Below are 22,406 nucleotides of genomic sequence, written 5' to 3'. Positions count from 1 at the left end.
ACATCCAACATAGAATGCCCACCCAGCTCACGTCCTGACCAACACTAAAACAAGGAAAACACACACGAACGATGGTCAGAACGTGACAGTACCCCCCCTCCAAGGTGCGGACTCCGGACGCACAACTTAAACCTATGGGGGAGGGTGTGGCTGGGCATCTGTCCGCGGTGGCGGCTCTGGCGCTGGACGTGGACCCCACTCCATAACAGTTTTAGTCCACCTCCTTAGCGTCCCTAGATAGGTGACCCTTCTTAATGACAGCTCGGGACAGAGGGTCAGCTCGAGACAGAGGGGCAGCTCGGGACAGAAGTAGCTCGGGACTGATGGGTAGCACAGCACTGAGAGGAAGCTCAGGCAGGTAGTTAGATCCGGCAGATCCTGGCTGGCTGGCGGTTCTGGCAGATCCTGGCCGACTGGCAGATCTGGAAGAGTCTGGCCGACTGGCAGATCTGGAAGAGTCTGGTCGACTGGCAGATCTGGAAGAGTCTGGTCGACTGGCAGATCTGGAAGAGTCTGGTCGACTGGCAGATCTGGAAGAGTCTGGTCGACTGGCAGATCTGGAAGAGTCTGGTCGACTGGCAGATCTGGAAGAGTCTGGTCGACTGGCAGATCTGGAAGAGTCTGGTCGACTGGCAGATCTGGAAGAGTCTGGTCGACTGGCAGATCTGGAAGAGTCTGGTCGACTGGCAGATCTGGAAGAGTCTGGTCGACTGGCAGATCTGGAAGAGTCTGGTCGACTGGCAGATCTGGAAGAGTCTGGTCGACTGGCAGATCTGGAAGAGTCTGGTCGACTGGCAGATCTGGCTGCTCCATGCTGACTGGCAGCACTGGCTGCTCCATGCTGACTGGCGGCCCTGGCTGCTCCATGCTGACTGGCGGCCCTGGCTGCTCCATGCTGACTGGCGACCCTGGCTGCTCCATGCTAACTGGCAGCTCTGGCGGCTCCTTGCAGACTGGTAGCTCCTTGCAGACTGGCAGCTCTGGCGGCCCCTGGTTGACTGGCGGCGCTGGCGCTGGGCTGACTGGCGGCACTGGCGGCCCCTGGCTGACTGGCGGCACTGGAGGCCCCTGGCTGACTGGCGGCACTGGCGGCCCCTGGCAGACGGGCGGCACTGGCGGCTCCTGGCAGACGGGCGGCGCTGGCGGCGCTGGGCAGACGGGCGGCGCTGGCGGCGCTGGGCAGACGGGCGGCGCTGGGCAGACGGGCGGCGCTGGCGGCGCTGGGCAGACGGGCGGCGCTGGCGGCGCTGGGCAGACGGGCGGCACTGGCGGCGCTGGGCAGACGGGCGGCACTGTCGGCGCTGGGCAGACGGGCGGCACTGTCGGCGCTGGGCAGACGGGCGGCACTGGCGGCGTTGGGCAGACGGGAAGCTCCGATGGCGCCGGGCAGACGGGAAGCTCCGGCAGAGGCGCCGGGCAGACGGGAAGCTCCGGCAGAGGCGCCGGGCAGACGGGAAGCTCCGGCAGAGGCGCCGGACAGGCGGGAGGCTCCGGCAGAGGCGCCGGACAGGCGGGAGGCTCCGGCAGAGGCGCCGGACAGGCGGGAGGCTCCGGCAGAGGCGCCGGACAGGCGGGAGGCTCCGGCAGAGGCGCCGGACAGGCGGGAGGCTCCGGCAGCGGCGCCGGACAGGCGGGAGGCTCCGGCAGCGGCGCCGGACAGGCGGGAGGCTCCGGCAGCGGCGCCGGACAGGCGGGAGGCTCCGGCAGAGGCGCCGGACATGCGGGAGGCTCCGGCAGAGGCGCCGGACAGGCGGGAGGCTCCGGCAGCGCTGGAGAGGAGGAAGGCTCTGGACGGATGGGCCGGAGAGACAGCCTGGTACGGGGAGCTGCCACCGGAGGGCTGGGGTGTGGAGGTGGTGACGGATAGACCGGGCCGTGCAGGCGCACTGGAGCTCTTGAGCACCGAGCCTGCCCAACCTTACCCGGTTGAATGGTCCCGGTCGCCCTGCCAGTGCGGCGAGGTGGAATAGCCCGCACTGGGCTATGCAGGCGAACCGGGGACACCGTGCGCAAGGCTGGTGCCATGTAAGCCGGCCCAAGGAGACGCACTGGAGACCAGATGCGTAGAGCCGGCTTCATGGCACTTGGCTCGATGCCCACTCTAGCCCGGCCGATACGCGGAGCTGGAATGTACCGCACCGGGCTGTGCACCCGCACTGGGGACACCGTGCGCTCCACAGCATAACACGGTGCCTGCCCGGTCTCTCTAGCCCCCCGGTAACCACAGGAAGTTGGCTCAGGTCTCCTACCTGGCGTAGCCATACTCCCTGTTAGCCCCCCCCCAATAAATTTTTGGGGCTGACTCCCGGGCTTCCATCCACGACGCCGCGCTGCCTCCTCGTACCAGCGCCTCTCCGCTTTCGCCGCCTCCCGTTCTTCCTTGGGACGGCGATATTCTCCTGGCTGAGCCCAAGGTCCTTTACCGTCTAATTCGTCCTCCCATGTCCATACCTCCTCGCGCTGCTCCTGCTGCTGCTTTCTCCTTTGCCCATTACCACACCGCTTGGTCCTGTTGTGGTGGGTGATTCTGTAACGGTCTTCTAGGTGTGAAGGAGAGTCGGACCAAAATGCGGCGTGTAGATTGCGATCCATGTTTATTGTGACTATAGCAACATGAATCCAAATACAAACAGTGCAAAATAATAAACGTAATGAAAACCGAAACAGCCTAAACTGGTGCAAACTAACACTAAGGACAATCACCCACAAACACACAGTGAAACCCAGGCTACCTAAATATGGTTCCCAATCAGAGACAATGACTAACACCTGCCTCTGATTGAGAACCATATCAGGCCAGACATAGAAATAGACAAACAAGACATCCAACATAGAATGCCCACCCAGCTCACGTCCTGACCAACACTAAAACAAGGAAAACACACACGAACGATGGTCAGAACGTGACAGGTATATAGTTAATATACAGTACCACAGATAAGGACTGAGGAGGTGTGGTATATAGTTAATATACAGTACCACAGATAAGGACTGAGGAGGTGTGGTATATAGTTAATATACAGTACCACAGATAAGGACTGAGGAGGTGTGGTATATAGTTAATATACAGTACCACAGATAAGGACTGAGGAGGTGTGGTATATAGTTAATATACAGTACCACAGATAAGGACTGAGGAGGTGTGGTATATAGTTAATATACAGTACCACAGATAAGGACTGAGGAGGTGTGGTATATAGTTAATATACAGTACCACAGATAAGGACTGTTCTTAGACACACAACGCGGATAGTTATTAATTAACACAAATACAAATACATTTATTTTATTGGTCGCATACACATATTTATCAGATGTTATCGCGGTTGTAGTGAAATGCTTGTGTTCCTGGCTCCAACAGGGCAGTAATATCTAACAATGCTTGTGTTTCTAGCTCCAACAGGGCAGTAATATCTAACAATGCTTGTGTTCCTGGCTCCAACAGGGCAGTAATATCTAACAATGCTTGTGTTTCTAGCTCCAACAGGGCAGTAATATCTAACAATGCTTGTGTTCCTGGCTCCAACAGGGCAGTAATATCTAACAATGCTTGTGTTCCTGGCTCCAACAGGGCAGTAATATCTAACAATGCTTGTGTTTCTAGCTCCAACAGGGCAGTAATATCTAACAATGCTTGTGTTCCTGGCTCCAACAGGGCAGTAATATCTAACAATGCTTGTGTTTCTAGCTCCAACAGGGCAGTAATATCTAACAATGCTTGTGTTCCTGACTCACAGAGGGCAAATCTAAAAAGTAAAATAAAATATTAGGACAAGCATTGATAGATATATATATATATACTGTTTACTGTGATGTGATGCATAGATAATTTGACTAGAATACAGTATATACATATGAAGTGGACAGTAGTAGTTAAATAGGACAGGCCTTGACTAGAATACAGTATATACATATGAAGTGGACAGTAGTAGTTAAATAGGACAGGCCTTGACTAGAATACAGTATATACATATGAAGTGGACAGTAGTAGTTAAATAGGACAGGCCTTGACTAGAATACAGTATATACATAAGAAGTGGACAGTAGTAGTTAAATAGGACAGGCCTTGACTAGAATACAGTATATACATATGAAGTGGACAGTAGTAGTTAAATAGGATGAACCATGACTAGAATACAGTATATACATATGAAGTGGACAGTAGTAGTTAAATAGGACAGGCCTTGACTAGAATACAGTATATACATATGAAGTGGACAGTAGTAGTTAAATAGGACAGGCCTTGACTAGAATACAGTATATACATATGAAGTGGACAGTAGTAGTTAAATAGGATGAACCATGACTAGAATACAGTATATACATATGAAGTGGACAGTAGTAGTTAAATAGGACAGGCCTTGACTAGAATACAGTATATATATATGAAGTGGACAGTAGTAGTTAAATAGGACAGGCCTTGACTAGAATACAGTATATACATATGAAGTGGACAGTAGTAGTTAAATAGGACAGGCCTTGACTAGAATACAGTATATACATATGAAGTGGACAGTAGTAGTTAAATAGGACAGGCCTTGACTAGAACACAGTATATACAGTGCCTTGCGAAAGTTTTCGGCCCCCTTGAACTTTGCGACCTTTTGCCACACACAGTTGACCTATACCCTACCATTATTGTCAATACAGGGATGAGATGTCTGTACTGGAGGGAGTTGACCTATACCCTACCCTTATGGTCAATACAGGGATGAGATGTCTGTACTGGAGGGAGTTGACATATACCCTACCCTTATGGTCAATACAGGGATGAGATGTCTGTACTGGAGGGAGTTGACCTATACCCTACCATTATGGTCAATACAGGGATGAGATGTCTGTACTGGAGGGAGTTGACCTATACCCTATGGTCAATACAGGGATGAGATGTCTGTACTGGAGGGAGTTGACCTATACCCTATGGTCAATACAGGGATGAGATGTCTGTACTGGAGGGAGTTGACCTATACCCTGATATCTGTACTCAGAACCATAACATGCAGGTGGTCTGTACAAGCTATACCCTTATGGTTGATTGTCTGTTTCAGGGTTCATGAATTACAGAAAAACATGCTGATCAAAATACACCAGGACCATCTAGGGATGGAAAAGTCAAAACGACGTCCAGAAGCAGTGTTATTCTGGCCCAAGATGAATGGTGATATAGAGCAGACAGTCAGAGCCTGTGGAACGTGCCAGAAATACAGGTCATAACAAAGCAAAGTGTGAGGACAGACGCTGATCTCATTACCCAGACAACCTGAATGGTGATATAGAGCAGACAGTCAGAGCCTGTGGAACATGCCAGAAATACAGGTCAAAACAAAGCAAAGAGCCAATGAGGGTTGAGGAAGAAGATATATTGGGACCATGTGACCAAGTAGAACTAGATGTCTGTTCTCTGGAGGGAGAGAACCATGTTCTACTGATGGACTCTCATTACCCAGACAGCTTTGCTGAAGGACACTACTGCTAGTCAGCTGATAACTCACATTCAGTCATTCTTTGCTCGTCATGGGGTCTCAGAGGTAGTCCGCACAGACAACACCTCACAGTTCAGCTGATAACTCACATTGAGTCATTCTTTGCTCGTCATGAGGTCTCAGAGGTAGTCCGAACAGACAACACCTCACAGTTCAGCTGATAACAGCTGATAACTCACATTCAGTCATTATTTGCTCGTCATGAGGTCTCAGAGGTAGTCCGTACAGACAACACCTCACAGTTCAGCTGATAACTCACATTGAGTCATTCTTTGCTCGTCATGAGGTCTCAGAGGTAGTCCGAACAGACAACACCTCACAGTTCAGCTGATAACAGCTGATAACTCACATTCAGTCATTATTTGCTCGTCATGAGGTCTCAGAGGTAGTCCGTACAGACAACACCTCACAGTTCAGCTGATAACTCACATTGAGTCTTTCTTTGCTCGTCATGAGGTCTCAGAGGTAGTCCGTACAGACAACACCTCACAGTTCAGCTGATAACTCACATTCAGTCATTCTTTGCTCGTCATGAGGTCTCAGAGGTAGTCCGTACAGACAACACCTCACAGTTCAGCTGATAACTCACATTGAGTCATTCTTTGCTCGTCATGAGGTCTCAGAGGTAGTCCGTACAGACAACACCTCACAGTTCAGCTGATAACTCACATTGAGTCATTCTTTGCTCGTCATGGGGTCTCAGAGGTAGTCCGTACAGACAACACCTCACAGTTCAGCTGTTCAGCTTTCAGTGATTTTGATCAGCTGTAGGGGTTCAAGCATGTCCCCTCAAGCCGACCGTACCCACAGTCTAATGGGTTACAGGAGAACGGTGTCAGAACAGTCAAACTACTGCTTAAGAAAGCTCTGGACTCAAAGACAGATCCGTATCTAGCTTTGTTAAACTAGAGGGCTCCTCCACTAAAACATGGCCTGTCTCCTGCAGAGCTGTTGTTCAACAGGAAACTCCAAACTAGGTTGTCCTCCTAGAAACAGAGCAGCAGGACGAGGTGATTCTTAACGGAGAGGAAAGAGGGAACAGAAAAGGTACTATGACAAAGGGTCCAAGGTGCTCCGTGATCTCAGTCCAAATGATAGGGGGGGAAATGCATGATGGGAAAACATGGAGCGTTGAGGCCTGTGTGGTGAAAACAGTGGCAACCAGGTCACATGATGTAATGACACCTGAGGGAGTTACGTCCAGGAGAAATAGGAGACACGTGTTCCATGTACCTGAGTGTGAGCAGACAGACAGCCACTCCTGTATCAGACCCACCAGGGCAGCCTGTTGTAATGAGACCGTCAGGTAGAGAAGCCCAGACACTCCTGTATCAGACCCACCAGGGCAGCCTGTTGTAATGAGACCGTCAGGTAGAGAAGCCCAGACACTCCTGTGTCAGACCCACCAGGGCAGCCTGTTGTAATGAGACCGTCAGGTAGAGAAGCCCAGACACTCCTGTGTCAGACCCACCAGGGCAGCCTGTTGTAATGAGACCGTCAGGTAGAGAAGCCCAGACACTCCTGTATCAGACCCACCAGGGCAGCCTGTTGTAATGAGACCGTCAGGTAGAGAAGCCCAGACACTCCTGTGTCAGACCCACCAGGGCAGCCTGTTGTAATGAGACGGTCAGGTAGAGAAGCCCAGACACTCCTGTGTCAGACCCACCAGGGCAGCCTGTTGTAATGAGAGGGTCAGGTAGAGAAGCCCAGACACTCCTGTATCAGACCCACCAGGGCAGCCTGTTGTAATGAGACGGTCAGGTAGAGAAGCCCAGACACTCCTGTATCAGACCCACCAGGGCAGCCTGATGTAATGAGACGGTCAGGTAGAGAAGCCCAGACACTCCTGTATCAGACCCACCAGGGCAGCCTGATGTAATGAGACGGTCAGGTAGAGAAGCCCAGACACTCCTGTATCAGACCCACCAGGGCAGCCTGTTGTAATGAGAGGGTCAGGTAGAGAAGCCCAGACACTCCTGTATCAGACCCACCAGGGCAGCCTGTTGTAATGAGACGGTCAGGTAGAGAAGCCCAGACACTCCTCTATCAGACCCACCAGGGCAGCCTGTTGTAATGAGAGGGTCAGGTAGAGAAGCCCAGACACTCCTGTATCAGACCCACCAGGGCAGCCTGTTGTAATGAGACGGTCAGGTAGAGAAGCCCAGACACTCCTGTATCAGACCCACCAGGGCAGCCTGTAGTAATGAGACCGTCAGGTAGAGAATCCCAGACACTCCTGTATCAGACCCACCAGGGCAGCCTGTTGTAATGAGACGGTCAGGTAGAGAAGCCCAGACACTCCTGTATCAGACCCACCAGGGCAGCCTGTTGTAATGAGACGGTCAGGTAGAGAAGCCCAGACACTCCTGTATCAGACCCACCTGGGCAGCCTGTTGTAATGAGACGGTCAGGTAGAGAAGCCCAGACACTCCTGTATCAGACCCACCAGGGCAGCCTGTTGTAATGAGACGGTCAGGTAGGGAAGCCCAGACACTCCTGTATCAGACCCACCAGGGCAGCCTGTTGTAATGAGACCGTCAGGTAGAGAAGCCCAGACACTCCTGTATCAGACCCACCAGGGCAGCCTGTTGTAATGAGACCGTCAGGTAGAGAAGCCCAGACACTCCTGTATCAGACCCACCAGGGCAGCCTGTAGTAATGAGACGGTCAGGTAGAGAAGCCCAGACACTCCTGTATCAGACCCACCAGGGCAGCCTGTAGTAATGAGACGGTCAGGTAGAGAAGCCCAGACACTCCTGTATCAGACCCACCAGGGCAGCCTGTTGTAATGAGACGGTCAGGTAGAGAAGCCCAGACACTCCTGTATCAGACCCACCAGGGCAGCCTGTTGTAATGAGACGGTCAGGTAGAGAAGGCCAGACACTCCTGTATCAGACCCACCAGGGCAGCCTGTTGTAATGAGACGGTCAGGTAGAGAAGCCCAGACACTCCTGTATCAGACCCACCAGGGCAGCCTGTTGTAATGAGACGGTCAGGTAGAGAAGCCCAGACACTCCTGTATCAGACCCACCAGGGCAGCCTGTAGTAATGAGACCGTCAGGTAGAGAATCCCAGACACTCCTGTATCAGACCCACCAGGGCAGCCTGTTGTAATGAGACCGTCAGGTAGAGAAGCCCAGACACTCCTGTATCAGACCCACCAGGGCAGCCTGTAGTAATGAGAGGGTCAGGTAGAGAAGCCCAGACACTCCTGTATCAGACCCACCAGGGCAGCCTGTAGTAATGAGACCGTCAGGTAGAGAATCCCAGACACTCCTGTATCAGACCCACCAGGGCAGCCTGTAGTAATGAGACCGTCAGGTAGAGAATCCCAGACACTCCTGTATCAGACCCACCAGGGCAGCCTGTAGTAATGAGACCGTCAGGTAGAGAAGCCCAGACACTCCTGTATCAGACCCACCAGGGCAGCCTGTAGTAATGAGACCGTCAGGTAGAGAACCCCAGACACTCCTGTATCAGACCCACCAGGGCAGCCTGTTGTAATGAGACGGTCAGGTAGAGAAGCCCAGACACTCCTGTATCAGACCCACCAGGGCAGCCTGTTGTAATGAGACCGTCAGGTAGAGAAGCCCAGACACTCCTGTATCAGACCCACCAGGGCAGCCTGTTGTAATGAGACCGTCAGGTAGAGAAGCCCAGACACTCCTGTATCAGACCCACCAGGGCAGCCTGTTGTAATAAGAGGGTCAGGTAGAGAAGCCCAGACACTCCTGTATCAGACCCACCAGGGCAGCCTGTTGTAATGAGACCGTCAGGTAGAGAAGTTAAAGCTCCTCAGAGGCTGATTGAGGAAGTAGAAATGTGTTATTGAAATGAAATATGAAATGAAGTGTTCACTATGAAAAGAAGTGTAACCAGCGCAGAGGAGAATGGAAGATCTCAGCTCAGTGCACAATACAATATGGCTCCGGTTAACTTAAATAATGACTTATGTTTTAAATAACACTTGTTTTCTTTAGTATTTCTTAAGGGCCCTAAACTTGGAACAAAACTATTTGTCTCCCTCTTGCTGTTGCATGCAGTTCCTCTCTCTCTTCATCCATTCCTCTAACCCCTCCCTCCATCTAACCCCAGCCCTCTGGCAGAACCAGGAAGTCCCTCCCCTCCCACAAACTCTCTTCTGAGGAAACGAAACTGATCTGAGTCTCTGTGTCGTCTGTCTGTGTGACAGTGAACAACCATTCAAATGGCTCAACAGGGAGTTCTGCAGGACCAGGACCAGTTCTGTTGTTCTGTCTGTCTGGATCTACTGAAGGAGCCGGTCACTACTATCTGTGGACACAGTTACTGTAGAATCTGTATTGAGGGCTGCTGGGATCAGGATGATCTGAAAGGGGTCTATAGCTGTCCTCAGTGCAGAGAGACCTTCACTCCAAGGCCTAATCTGAGGAAAAATAACATGTTGGCTGAGCTGGTGGAGAAACTGTGGAAGACAGGACTCCAGGCTGCTCCCCCTCCTGCTCTGTGCTATGCTGGACCTGGAGATGTGGCGTGTGATTTCTGCACTGGGACCAGAAAGCAGAAAGCCCTCATGTCCTGTCTGGCGTGTCTGGCCTCTTACTGTGAGACTCACCTCCAATCTCACTATGAATCTCCTGCTTTCAAGAAGCACAAGCTGGTCAAAGCCACGGCACAACTACAGGAGAAGATCTGCTCTCATCATGACAAACTGCTGGAGGTTTACTGTCGTACCGATCAGCAGTGTATCTGTCTGCTGTGTACAATGGATGAACATAAAGGCCATGATACAGTGTCAGCTGCAGCAGAGAGGACTGAGAAACAGGTAAGACCAGAACAACTTGTTGGTGACTGTCTGATAAACAAAGAATTAAAGATACAGTAGGAACTAAATCTGTTTGAATATGAGATCATTATATTATATACAATATGAAATGGATCCACAAATATGAACACAAACCTTGAGTATATAGATATGTTAACCCAGATTCTCCAAATGTATCACCATTTTCTAAAGTAAAACACTATTATCATTCTGAATGGCCTTTTATGAGTCCAACATTCATTCTCAACCCCTTGATACATGTAGGCCTACCATAAAAACTATAATGATTCACATAGCAACATAATATAATTTTGTAAAGGGACTTCCTCAGGATTGTAGACCTTCCTCTCTATGGGTCCTATGTCACATTACTATACTATTGATCTACTGGACTAATAAAACTTGATAGCTCATTGAAGAGTGATTCTCCACAGAGGCAGCTGGGTATGAGTCAGAAGAAGGTCCAGCAGAGATTCCAGGAGAGAAAGAAGGAGCTGAAGAATCTCCAAAAAGCTGTGAAGTCTTTCAAGGTGAGTATTGTTGACCAGAGGAGACGCACCATTTCACTTCTCTCCTCCAGTCAGAGAGAGAGAGAGAGGGGGGGGCCCCTATCCAATCCCACTGACCCCACTGTTGGGAACAGGCTGTCTGGACCCCTTTCAGAGAATAGACTGGTTCATGTAACCGACTGGGCTGCCTCATCACATAACCATGAGTAACCATGACGACTCATGTTCCCTATACATTAACATGGAGCTGTCTCTCTCTCTCAATTCAATTCAAAGGTCTTTATTGGCATGGGAAACATATCTTTACTATGCCAAAGCAAGTGAAATAATAATGAACAGTAAACATTGAACAACATTTATTTTCAAAAGAATAGAGACATTTCAAATGTTATAATTCAAGTGCAAACAGAGTGAGTCGTGCCCCAGACTGAGTCCTGGAGGTGAAATGGAAATGAATGAGGGAGAGTTCAGTGAGGTAGAAGGTGTGGAGAAGAGTTCAGAACCAGAGAAGAATTTGGTCATATGAGATTTGACTTCAGAAGAGTTCCAGGGGGTGTTGAGTGGTGGTGTCCCGTCCTCCCAGGTCGTTGTCATGGTGCAGGAGCAGATAGGGTCAAAGTAGTGGAATGTGGTAGTGGGGTTTTAATGAGTGTAGGTTAGTTGTCATGGTGATGGAGCAGATAGGGTCAAAGTAGTGGAATGTGGTAGTGGGGTTTTAATGAGTGTAGGTTAGTTGTCATGGTGATGGAGCAGATAGGGTCAAAGTAGTGGAATGTGGTAGTGGGGTTTTAATGAGTGTAGGTTAGTTGTCATGGTGATGGAGCAGATAGGGTCAAAGTAGTGGAATGTGGTAGTGGGTTTTTAATGAGTGTAGGTTAGTTGTCATGGTGATGGAGCAGATAGGGTCAAAGTAGTGGAATGTGGTAGTGGGTTTTAATGAGTGTAGGTTAGTTGTCATGGTGATGGAGCAGATAGGGTCAAAGTAGTGGAATGTGGTAGTGGGGTTTTAATGAGTGTAGGTTAGTTGTCATGGTGATGGAGCAGATAGGGTCAAAGTAGTGGAATGTGGTAGTGGGGTTTTAATGAGTGTAGGTTAGTTGTCATGGTGATGGAGCAGATAGGGTCAAAGTAGTGGAATGTGGTAGTGGGGTTTTAATGAGTGTAGGTTAGTTGTCATGGTGATGGAGCAGATAGGGTCAAAGTAGTGGAATGTGGTAGTGGGTTTTTAATGAGTGTAGGTTAGTTGTCATGGTGATGGAGCAGATAGGGTCAAAGTAGTGGAATGTGGTAGTGGGGTTTTAATGAGTGTAGGTTAGTTGTCATGGTGATGGAGCAGATAGGGTCAAAGTAGTGGAATGTGGTAGTGGGGTTTTAATGAGTGTAGGGTTAGTTGTCATGGTGATGGAGCAGATAGGGTCAAAGTAGTGGAATGTGGTAGTGGGGTTTTAATGAGTGTAGGTTAGTTGTCATGGTGATGGAGCAGATAGGGTCAAAGTAGTGGAATGTGGTAGTGGGGTTTTAATGAGTGTAGGGTTAGTTGGCATGGTGATGGAGCAGATAGGGTCAAAGTAGTGGAATGTGGTAGTGGGTTTTTAATGAGTGTAGGTTAGTTGTCATGGTGATGGAGCAGATAGGGTCAAAGTAGTGGAATGTGGTAGTGGGGTTTTAATGAGTGTAGGTTAGTTGTCATGGTGATGGAGCAGATAGGGTCAAAGTAGTGGAATGTGGTAGTGGGTTTTTAATGAGTGTAGGTTAGTTGTCATGGTGATGGAGCAGATAGGGTCAAAGTAGTGGAATGTGGTAGTGGGTTTTTAATGAGTGTAGGTTAGTTGTCATGGTGATGGAGCAGATAGGGTCAAAGTAGTGGAATGGGGTAGTGGGGTTTTAATGAGTGTAGGTTAGTTGTCATGGTGTTGGAGCAGATAGGGTCAAAGTAGTGGAATGTGGTAGTGGGGTTTTAATGAGTGTAGGTTAGTTGTCATGGTGATGGAGCAGATAGGGTCAAAGTAGTGGAATGTGGTAGTGGGGTTTTAATGAGTGTAGGTTAGTTGTCATGGTGATGGAGCAGATAGGGTCAAAGTAGTGGAATGTGGTAGTGGGGTTTTAATGAGTGTAGGTTAGTTGTCATGGTGATGGAGCAGATAGGGTCAAAGTAGTGGAATGTGGTAGTGGGGTTTTAATGAGTGTAGGTTAGTTGTCATGGTGATGGAGCAGATAGGGTCAAAGTAGTGGAATGTGGTAGTGGGGTTTTAATGAGTGTAGGTTAGTTGTCATGGTGATGGAGCAGATAGGGTCAAAGTAGTGGAATGGGGTAGTGGGGTTTTAATGAGTGTAGGTTAGTTGTCATGGTGATGGAGCAGATAGGGTCAAAGTAGTGGAATGTGGTAGTGGGTTTTTAATGAGTGTAGGTTAGTTGTCATGGTGATGGAGCAGATAGGGTCAAAGTAGTGGAATGTGGTAGTGGGGTTTTAATGAGTGTAGGTTAGTTGTCATGGTGATGGAGCAGATAGGGTCAAAGTAGTGGAATGTGGTAGTGGGGTTTTAATGAGTGTAGGTTAGTCACATGCGTTGAATACAACAGGTGTTTTTACCTGACAGTGAAATACTGAATACAACAGGTGTTTTTACCTGACAGTGAAATACTGAATACAACAGGTGTTTTTACCTCACAGTGAAATGCTGAATACAACAGGTGTTTTTACCTCACAGTGAAATGCTGAATACAACAGGTGTTTTTACCTCACAGTGAAATACTGAATACAACAGGTGTTTTTACCTCACAGTGAAATGCTGAATACAACAGGTGTTTTTACCTCACAGTGAAATACTGAATACAACAGGTGTTTTTACCTGACAGTGAAATACTGAATACAACAGGTGTTTTTACCTCACAGTGAAATACTGAATACAACAGGTGTTTTTACCTGACAGTGAAATGCTGAATACAACAGGTGTTTTTACCTGACAGTGAAATGCTGAATACAACAGGTGTTTTTACCTCACAGTGAAATGCTGAATACAACAGGTGTTTTTACCTCACAGTGAAATACTGAATACAACAGGTGTTTTTACCTCACAGTGAAATACTGAATACAACAGGTGTTTTTACCTGGCAGTGAAATGCTGAATACAACAGGTGTTTTTACCTCACAGTGAAATACTGAATACAACAGGTGTTTTTACCTGACAGTGAAATACTGAATACAACAGGTGTTTTTACCTCACAGTGAAATACTGAATACAACAGGTGTTTTTACCTGACAGTGAAATGCTGAATACAACAGGTGTTTTTACCTCACAGTGAAATACTGAATACAACAGGTGTTTTTACCTGGCAGTGAAATGCTGAATACAACAGGTGTTTTTACCTCACAGTGAAATACTGAATACAACAGGTGTTTTTACCTGACAGTGAAATACTGAATAAAACAGGTGTTTTTACCTGACAGTGAAATGCTGAATACAACAGGTGTTTTTACCTCACAGTGAAATACTGAATACAACAGGTGTTTTTACCTGACAGTGAAATACTGAATACAACAGGTGTTTTTACCTGGCAGTGAAATACTGAATACAACAGGTGTTTTTACCTCACAGTGAAATGCTGAATACAACAGGTGTTTTTACCTGGCAGTGAAATGCTGAATACAACAGGTGTTTTTACCTGACAGTGAAATACTGAATACAACAGGTGTTTTTACCTTACAGTGAAATACTGAATACAACAGGTGTTTTTACCTCACAGTGAAATACTGAATACAACAGGTGTTTTTACCTGACAGTGAAATACTGAATACAACAGGTGTTTTTACCTCACAGTGAAATGCTGAATACAACAGGTGTTTTTACCTCACAGTGAAATACTGAATACAACAGGTGTTTTTACCTGACAGTGAAATGCTGAATACAACAGGTGTTTTTACCTGACAGTGAAATACTGAATACAACAGGTGTTTTTACCTGGCAGTGAAATACTGAATACAACAGGTGTTTTTACCTGACAGTGAAATGCTGAATACAACAGGTGTTTTTACCTGACAGTGAAATGCTGAATACAACAGGTGTTTTTACCTCACAGTGAAATGCTGAATACAACAGGTGTTTTTACCTTACAGTGAAATACTGAATACAACAGGTGTTTTTACCTCACAGTGAAATACTGAATACAACAGGTGTTTTTACCTGACAGTGAAATGCTGAATACAACAGGTGTTTTTACCTCACAGTGAAATACTGAATACAACAGGTGTTTTTACCTCACAGTGAAATACTGAATACAACAGGTGTTTTTACCTGACAGTGAAATGCTGAATACAACAGGTGTTTTTACCTCACAGTGAAATACTGAATACAACAGGTGTTTTTACCTGACAGTGAAATGCTGAATACAACAGGTGTTTTTACCTTACAGTGAAATACTGAATACAACAGGTGTTTTTACCTCACAGTGAAATGTTTACTTATGAGATCCTAACTAACAAAAAAATATATATGGATAAGAATAAGAATTAAAAGTAACAAGTAATTAAAGAGCAGCAGTAACAATAGTGAGACTAAAATCAGACTATATACAGGTGGGAACCGGTACAGAGTCAATGCACGGGGTCATAGGTTAGTTGAGGTAATATCAAGACTTGCATGTGTTGTGATATTGTTATAAGGATGTTGAAGAGAGGGAAAGATTGAAGTGTCATTGGGGTTGGACAGGGTTGGGGGAGTTTGGAAGGAATTTGGGGGATGGGGGAGGGTCTATTATAAGTTAGTAGGACTCTTTTATTTTCTCAGAAGTACTGAGTTAGGTAGGAGGATTTAGAGTGGTGTAAACCGTGATTGAACACACTCCAGCACAGTAGGTGGCGCCATGCACCTTTAACGTTGGTTTGAGGACCTCCATTATATCATAGAAGAAGAAGTTGGTCTGTGAGGGTTTTGTTGTTCCTGAGGAGGGCTACTATTCTTTTCTCTTTTGGTTTTCAAGTATTTTCAGAATGTATTAAAGCCAAAGCTAAAGCTTCCCTAAACAATTCAATATCTCAGTCAATATATTTTCTCTGTGATTTATTTTCTCTCCGTCAACCGTTCCATCGCATCTTAACCGTCTTACCGGGCGGGCACTAGGACCCGGGGGAGGCTGCTGCTGCAGAGGCTGCTGCACCGCTCGTGACTGTCAGTCCTCCTTGTAGCTCATTGGTTAAGCTGTGGCTCGAGACTGTTAACAGTTAACGGACAGGAAACGGCTCTGACAGGACACATTCATGTCGAGGCAGTGATGTGAATGTGTGGTAAGTTAGAATAGAGAGAGAGAGTTTTCACTGCTATAGACTTTGGTCATAATCAAAGCTTTGTTAACCAATAGGTTTTTATGTGAGGCTGCCTGTAAGTTACAGTGTAACAGACGTTACTAACGGTGTCTTTTAAATTCGACATAAGTTATGTGGCGATGATATCTAGTTAACGTTGTATTTAATGTAGTGTAATGACCTGACTAGATCATAAAGGAACAATTGTCCAGACAGAGGATTGAGTTACGAATTGACGGTTTATTAGCAACTTTACACAGGCTACTGTTTGGCCTTAGCTCACGCCAAATAAATGAAAGATACCCCACAAGCCAATCGGGACCTTCTCTTGTGAAGCCCAGACGTAAGAGAGAGAACAAAGGCTGAACCTTAACTTCCAATGCCCCGCCCCCTCCATGCCACTCCGCCAACCACCAGGATGCCCGGCATCAGAACATCCCAGGCATTCCTGTGATTGGCAGATAGCAGGTTGATTGGCATGTCGGACCCCGCGAACACTGGGAACTGGTAAGTACAACACAACCACCTACTAGCCGAACACATAACACACAGCTGTCTGTGCGGGTCGCTACAGTAGTTTTACTATCTGTGCCAGGCTATAAATGACACAGATAATATCTAGTTAACGTTGTATTTAATGTAGTTTTACTATCTGTGCCAGGCTATAAATGACACAGATAATATCTAGTTAACGTTGTATTTAATGTAGTTTTACTATCTGTGCCAGGCTATAAATGACACAGATAATATCTAGTTAACGTTGTATTTAATGTAGTTTTACTATCTGTGCCAGGCTATAAATGACACAGATAATATCTAGTTAACGTTGTATTTAATTGATCACAGCTTTCTGCTTTCCATGTAGAGTTTTTGGTAAAAAACATTACATTTGACTATTTTGTCAGTAATGGCTGCAAAAATTGGAAAAAAATCTTAATTTATCTTTGTCAAACATGAGATGACACAAACACACAGAGACAGTGTTGTGGCAAAGCTACCAGGAAACTATCAATCATGGGAACATTGCTCAGATTTGAACATCTGACCCTGCTGGTGATATTGCAGAGAGAAGGGAGTATCTGAGGAGAATTGTTGTGGTCACATCAATGTTAGGAAGACAGGGACTCTCTTTCCGTGACAATGATGAATCTAGTGAAAGCACAAATAGAGGGAACTCTCAATAGTAAAACTAAAATAAAACTCAAACAACTTCCTAGATACATCATGCTGAACTGAGTTTACCAAGAACTACGGTATTGATGTCAAAACAGAAGACATGTTGGTGGACAGAAACTTTCTTGCCCGGAAAAGAGAGGCTGGTGTTCTGTACCTGTCTGTTCAGGAGGGAGGAGAGTAGAGCAGGACCAAGAGGTGTTCTGTACCTGTCTGTCCAGGAGGGAGGAGAGTAGAGCAGGACCAAGAGGTGTTCTGTACCTGTCTGTCCAGGAGGGAGGAGAGTAGAGCAGGACCAAGAGGTGTTCTGTACCTGTCTGTCCAGGAGGGAGAAGAGTAGAGCAGGACCAAGAGGTGTTCTGTACCTGTCTGTCCAGGAGGGAGGACAAGGCCTGGTGGACCTGGAGAGCAGGGTGGCAGAGGTCTGACTCAATGAGGTGCAGAGAGGCTACTGAACCTACTGTCTCACTCTGTCTTTCTCTCTCTGTCTCTCTCTCTCTCTTTCTCTCTCTCTCTCTTTCTCTCTCTCTCTGTCTCTCTCTCTCTCTCTGTCTCTCTCTCTCTGTCTCTCTCTCTCTGTCTCTCTCTCTCTCTGTCTCTCTCTCTCTCTCTCCAGCTCTCTGCACAGTCAGCAGTGGAGGACAGTGATCAGATCTTTACTGAGCTGATCCGCTCCATTGAGAGAAGGAGCTCTGAGGTGAAGGAGCTGATCAGAGCCCAAGAGAAGGCTCAAGTGAGTCAAGCTGAAGGACTCCTGGAGCAACTGAAGCAGGAGATAGCTGAGCTGAGGAAGAGAAGCACTGAGCTGGAGCAGCTCTCACACACAGAGGATCACATCCATTTCCTCCAGGTAACTAAACTGTCTTGTTACATGTGATATGAAATTAACTTAATGTGAAACTATTCATCTCAATCATTATGTTGTCCTTTCTCTCTCTCTTTCCCTGTCTGTCCCTCTCTCTGTCGGTCTCTCCCTCTCTCTGTCCGTCCCTCTCTGTGTGTCACTCTCTCTCTGTCGTCCCTCTCTCTCTGTCCGTCCCTGTCGCTCCCTCTCTCTCTCTGTCTGTCCGTTCCTCTCTCTCTGTGTCCGTCCCTCTCTCTCTCTGTGTGTCACTCTCTCTCTGTCGTCCCTCTCTCTCTGTCCGTCCCTGTCGCTCCCTCTCTCTCTCTGTCTGTCCGTTCCTCTCTCTCTGTCCGTCCCTCTCTCTCTCTCTGTCCGTCCCTCTCTCTCTCTCTGTCCATCCTTCTCTCTCTCTGTCCATCCCTCCCTCTCTCTGTCCGACCCTCTCTCTCTCTCTGTCCGTCCCTCTCTCTCTCTGTCCGTCCCTTTCTCTCTCTGTCTCTGTCTCTCTCTCTCTTTCTGTCCACCCCTCTCTCTCTCTCCACCCCTCTCTCTCTCTCTGTCCACCCCTCTCTCTCTCTCTGTCCGTCCCTCTCTCTCTCTGTCCGTCCCTCTCTCTCTCTCTGTCCGTCCCTCTCTCTCTCTCTGTCGTCCCTCTCTCTCTCTCTGTCATCCCTCTCTCTCTCTCTGTCTGACCCTCTCTCTCTCTGTCTGACCCTCTCTCTCTCTGTCCGACCCTCTCTCTCTCTGTCCGACCCTCTCTCTCTCTGTCCGACCCTCTCTCTCTCTGTCCTACCCTCTCTCTCTCTGTCCGACCCTCTCTCTCTCTGTCTCTGTCTCTCCCTCTCTCTGTCTCTCCCTCTCTCTGTCTCTGTCTCTCCCTCTCTCTGTCTCTGTCTCTCCCTCTCTCTGTCTCTCCCTCTCTCTGTCCCTGTCTCTCCCTGTCTCTCCCTCTCTATGTCGGTCTCTCCCTCTCTCTGTCTCTCCCTCTCTCTGTCCCTGTCTCTCCCTGTCTCTCCCTCTCTATGTCGGTCTCTCCCTCTCTCTCTCTGTCTCTCTCCGTCCCTTTCTCTCCCTCTCTCTGTCCCTGTCTCTCCCTCTCTCTCTCTGTCTCTGTCTCTCCCTCTCTCTGTCTCTCCCTCTGTCTCTCCCTCTCTCTCTCTCTCTCTCTCTGTCTCTCTCTCTCTCTGTCTCTCCCTCTCTCTGTCTCTCCCTCTCTCTGTCTCTCCCTCTCTCTGTCCCTGTCTCTCCCTCTCTCTGTCCCTGTCTCTCCCTCTCTCTGTCCCTGTCTCTCCCTCTCTCTGTCTCTCCCTCTCTCTGTCCCTGTCTCTCCCTGTCTCTCCCTCTCTATGTCGGTCTCTCCCTCTCTCTGTCTCTCCCTCTCTCTCTCTCTCTCTGTCTCTCCCTCTCTCTGTCTCTCCCTCTCTCTGTCGGTCTCTCCCTCTCTCTCTCTCCCTCTCTCCGTCCCTTTCTCTCCCTCTCCCTCTCTCTGTCCCTGTCTCTCCCTCTCTCTCTCTGTCTCTGTCTCTCCCTCTCTCTGTCTCTCCCTCTGTCTCTCCCTCTCTCTCTCTCTCTCTCTCTGTCTCTCTCTCTCTCTGTCTCTCCCTCTCTCTGTCTCTCCCTCTCTCTGTCTCTCCCTCTCTCTGTCCCTGTCTCTCCCTCTCTCTGTCCCTGTCTCTCCCTCTCTCTGTCCCTGTCTCTCCCTCTCTCTGTCCCTGTCTTTCCCTCTCTCTGTCCATGTCTCTTCCTCTCTCTGTCCCTGTCTCTTCCTCTCTCTGTCCCTGTCTCTCCCTCTCTCTGTCCCTGTCTTTCCCTCTCTCTGTCCCTGTCTCTTCCTCTCTCTGTCCCTGTCTCTTCCTCTCTCCGTCCCTGTCTCTCCCTCTCTCCGTCCCTGTCTCTCCCTCTCTCTGTCGGTCTCTCCCTCTCTCTGTCTCTGTCTCTCCCTCTCTCCGTCCCTGTCTCTCCCTCTCTCTGTCCCTGTCTTTCCCTCTCTCTGTTCCTGTCTCTCCAGAGGTATCAGTCTATCTCTCTCTCCAGAGTTATCAGTCTCTCTCTCTCTCTCCAGAGGTATCAGTCTCTCTCCAGAGTTATCAGTCTCCCTCTCTCTCTCTCTCCAGAGTTATCAGTCTCTCTCCAGTATCAGTGTATCTTCAGACTTACCCAGCATCGTTGTCCGTCCTCTTCAGTACTTTGGAGATGTGACTAAGACTGTGTCTGAACTGAGAGAGAAACTAGAAGACTTCCTTAAAGGAGAATGGACCAAGATCTCCACTACAGGTGTGTTGAAAACAATAAGAACATCAACTTTAGACCATTGAAAGTTCCCTACTAGTCATATACATGTGGAATATGGTCTGATGATAACATTCCCTCTCTCTGTCAATGTGTTTGTGTGTCTGTAGTGAATATAGTGGATGTTGTACTGCCTCCAGAGCCCAAGACCAGAGAACAGTTGTTACAATGTGAGTCTCTTTATTGTGAAGTAACTAACAGTCTCTTTTCTACTGACACTCCTAACAATCCCTCTAGAAATATATAGCAATAGTAGATCTAATCAAAGACTGGGTATCTATCTGACTCCTCATATTTCTCTGATTTGATCTCTGCTGTGCTCTAATCAAAGACAGGGTAGATACAGTATCTGACTTAACTTATTGTTCTGACTCCCCTCATTGGTCTCTGCTCTTCTCCCAGATTCCTGTCAGCTCACATTGGACCCAAACACAGCACACACAGACCTCTCTCTGTCTGAAGGGAACAGAAAGGTGACACGTACAGACCAAGTCCAACCATATCCTGACCATCCAGACAGATTCACCAACTACTGTCAGGTTCTGTGTAGAGAGGGTCTGTCTGGACGCTGTTACTGGGAGGTGGAGAGGACTGGTAATGTTGTTACAGCAGTCTCATATAAAGACATCAGCAGAACAGGTAATGGTGGTAGATTTGGATACAATAACAAGTCCTGGAGTTTACATTACTATAGAGGTGATTATTGTTTCAGACACAATAATGTTGTGACTAAAGTATCAGGCCCTCAGTCCTCCAGAGTAGGAGAGTACCTGGATCACAAGGCAGGTACTCTGTCCTTCTACAGTGTCTCTGACACAATGACCCTCCTCCACAGAGTCCAGACCACATTCACTCAGCCCCTCTATCCTGGGTTTAGTCTCTCTGGTTCTGCTGAGCTGGTTAAACTGTAGTAGGGTCCACATAGATACTAGTCATGCTGGTGTAGTCTATAGCTGAGCTGGTTAAACTGTAGTAGGGTCCACATAGATACTAGTCATGCTGGTGTAGTCTATAGCTGAGCTGGTTAAACTGTAGTAGGGTCCACATAGATACTAGTCATGCTGGTGTAGTCTATAGCTGAGCTGGTTAAACTGTAGTAGGGTCCACATAGATACTAGTCATGCTGGTGTAGTCTATAGCTGAGCTGGTTAAACTGTAGTAGGGTCCACATAGATACTAGTCATGCTGGTGTAGTCTATAGCTGAGCTGGTTAAACTGTAGTAGGGTCCACATAGATACTAGTCATGCTGGTGTAGTCTATAGCTGAGCTGGTTAAACTGTAGTAGGGTCCACATAGATACTAGTCATGCTGGTGTAGTCTATAGCTGAGCTGGTTAAACTGTAAACTGATTTGTTATTAATTAAAATTCAATACAATGTTTTAATCTTGTACATTTCCATGAATCATGATGTCTGGTGTTGATGTATATTGGTTGTCATTCAGAACCATTGATATGTTTTCTCAGTTGGTTCTCTGTCTCTATGTAATTCTCCTCAGTATCATTGATCAGCTTGTTGGCTCGGTCCTAATTGATGTGTTCTCTGTCACCTGGAGCTGCATGGAAAATGGTCCAGGAACTAAAGGACAATTCAGGACTAGTCAGCCCACTACAAGCTGGTATCACTTACTTTCTACTAAACTATATGGTCTGGTTTCCCAGACACAGATGAATCCTAGTCCTGGACTAAACAGTATGTTCAATGTAGATGTCCAGGAAACCGGCCCTAAATGTGTCATCTTTCATCCTCCCATACTGCTCAGTCCAGCAACATTAAACCTGTCCAGCAGGTGGTGCTGTTGACCAAACAATAAAACCAGCAGATATCTTGACTTGCCACTCAGTATATCAGTAATGTTCAGAATAGTACTTTAATATCATTGGAGATTGATGGTCTTTTTAATCCACTATCCAGAGTCAGGAACAGATGAAGTTAGGTCTGCTACTGTTCAGTGATTAAATATGATTTATGGTGATGGGAAATAATAAAAAACACTCAACTTCA

General features: G+C 47.6%; 1 protein-coding gene across 2 annotated transcripts; it reads left to right on the top strand.

Moving 5' to 3' along the window:
* The first annotated feature begins 9,583 nt into the window (after positions 1-9,583).
* Positions 9,584-22,406, top strand: LOC118947078 (E3 ubiquitin-protein ligase TRIM16). 2 transcript variants are annotated; one of them, XM_090230875.1, is made up of 6 exons: positions 9,584-10,287; positions 10,722-10,817; positions 17,886-18,119; positions 20,228-20,387; positions 20,513-20,572; positions 20,805-22,406. In XM_090230875.1, the coding sequence occupies exons 1-6, from the start codon at positions 9,691-9,693 to the stop codon at positions 21,311-21,313; spliced, it is 1,656 nt and encodes a 551-aa protein (XP_090087001.1). In that variant the 5' UTR covers positions 9,584-9,690; the 3' UTR covers positions 21,314-22,406. The 2 variants fall into 2 exon arrangements, with proteins under 2 accessions (XP_090087001.1, XP_090087000.1); XM_090230874.1 differs by lacking the exons at positions 9,584-10,287; positions 10,722-10,817; positions 17,886-18,119 and having other exon boundaries at positions 18,812-20,387.

Source organism: Oncorhynchus mykiss, chromosome 4 (assembly GCF_057628025.1).
Source record: "Oncorhynchus mykiss isolate SJ-2025 chromosome 4, ASM5762802v1, whole genome shotgun sequence".
Taxonomy (NCBI): Eukaryota; Metazoa; Chordata; class Actinopteri; order Salmoniformes; family Salmonidae; genus Oncorhynchus; species Oncorhynchus mykiss.
Note: the sequence above shows the minus strand (reverse complement) of the source record. Positions and strands in the feature narration are given on the sequence as shown.

Coding starts and splice junctions, on each gene's coding strand:
- LOC118947078 (XM_090230874.1), top strand. CDS start 19,136: ATGTCGGTCTCTCCCTCTCTCTCTCTGTCTCTCTCCGTCCCTTTCTCT. Junction 20,388..20,512: donor GACCAAGATCTCCACTACAG/GTGTGTTGAAAA, acceptor GTGTGTCTGTAG/TGAATATAGTGGATGTTGTA. Junction 20,573..20,804: donor CAGAGAACAGTTGTTACAAT/GTGAGTCTCTTT, acceptor CTCTTCTCCCAG/ATTCCTGTCAGCTCACATTG.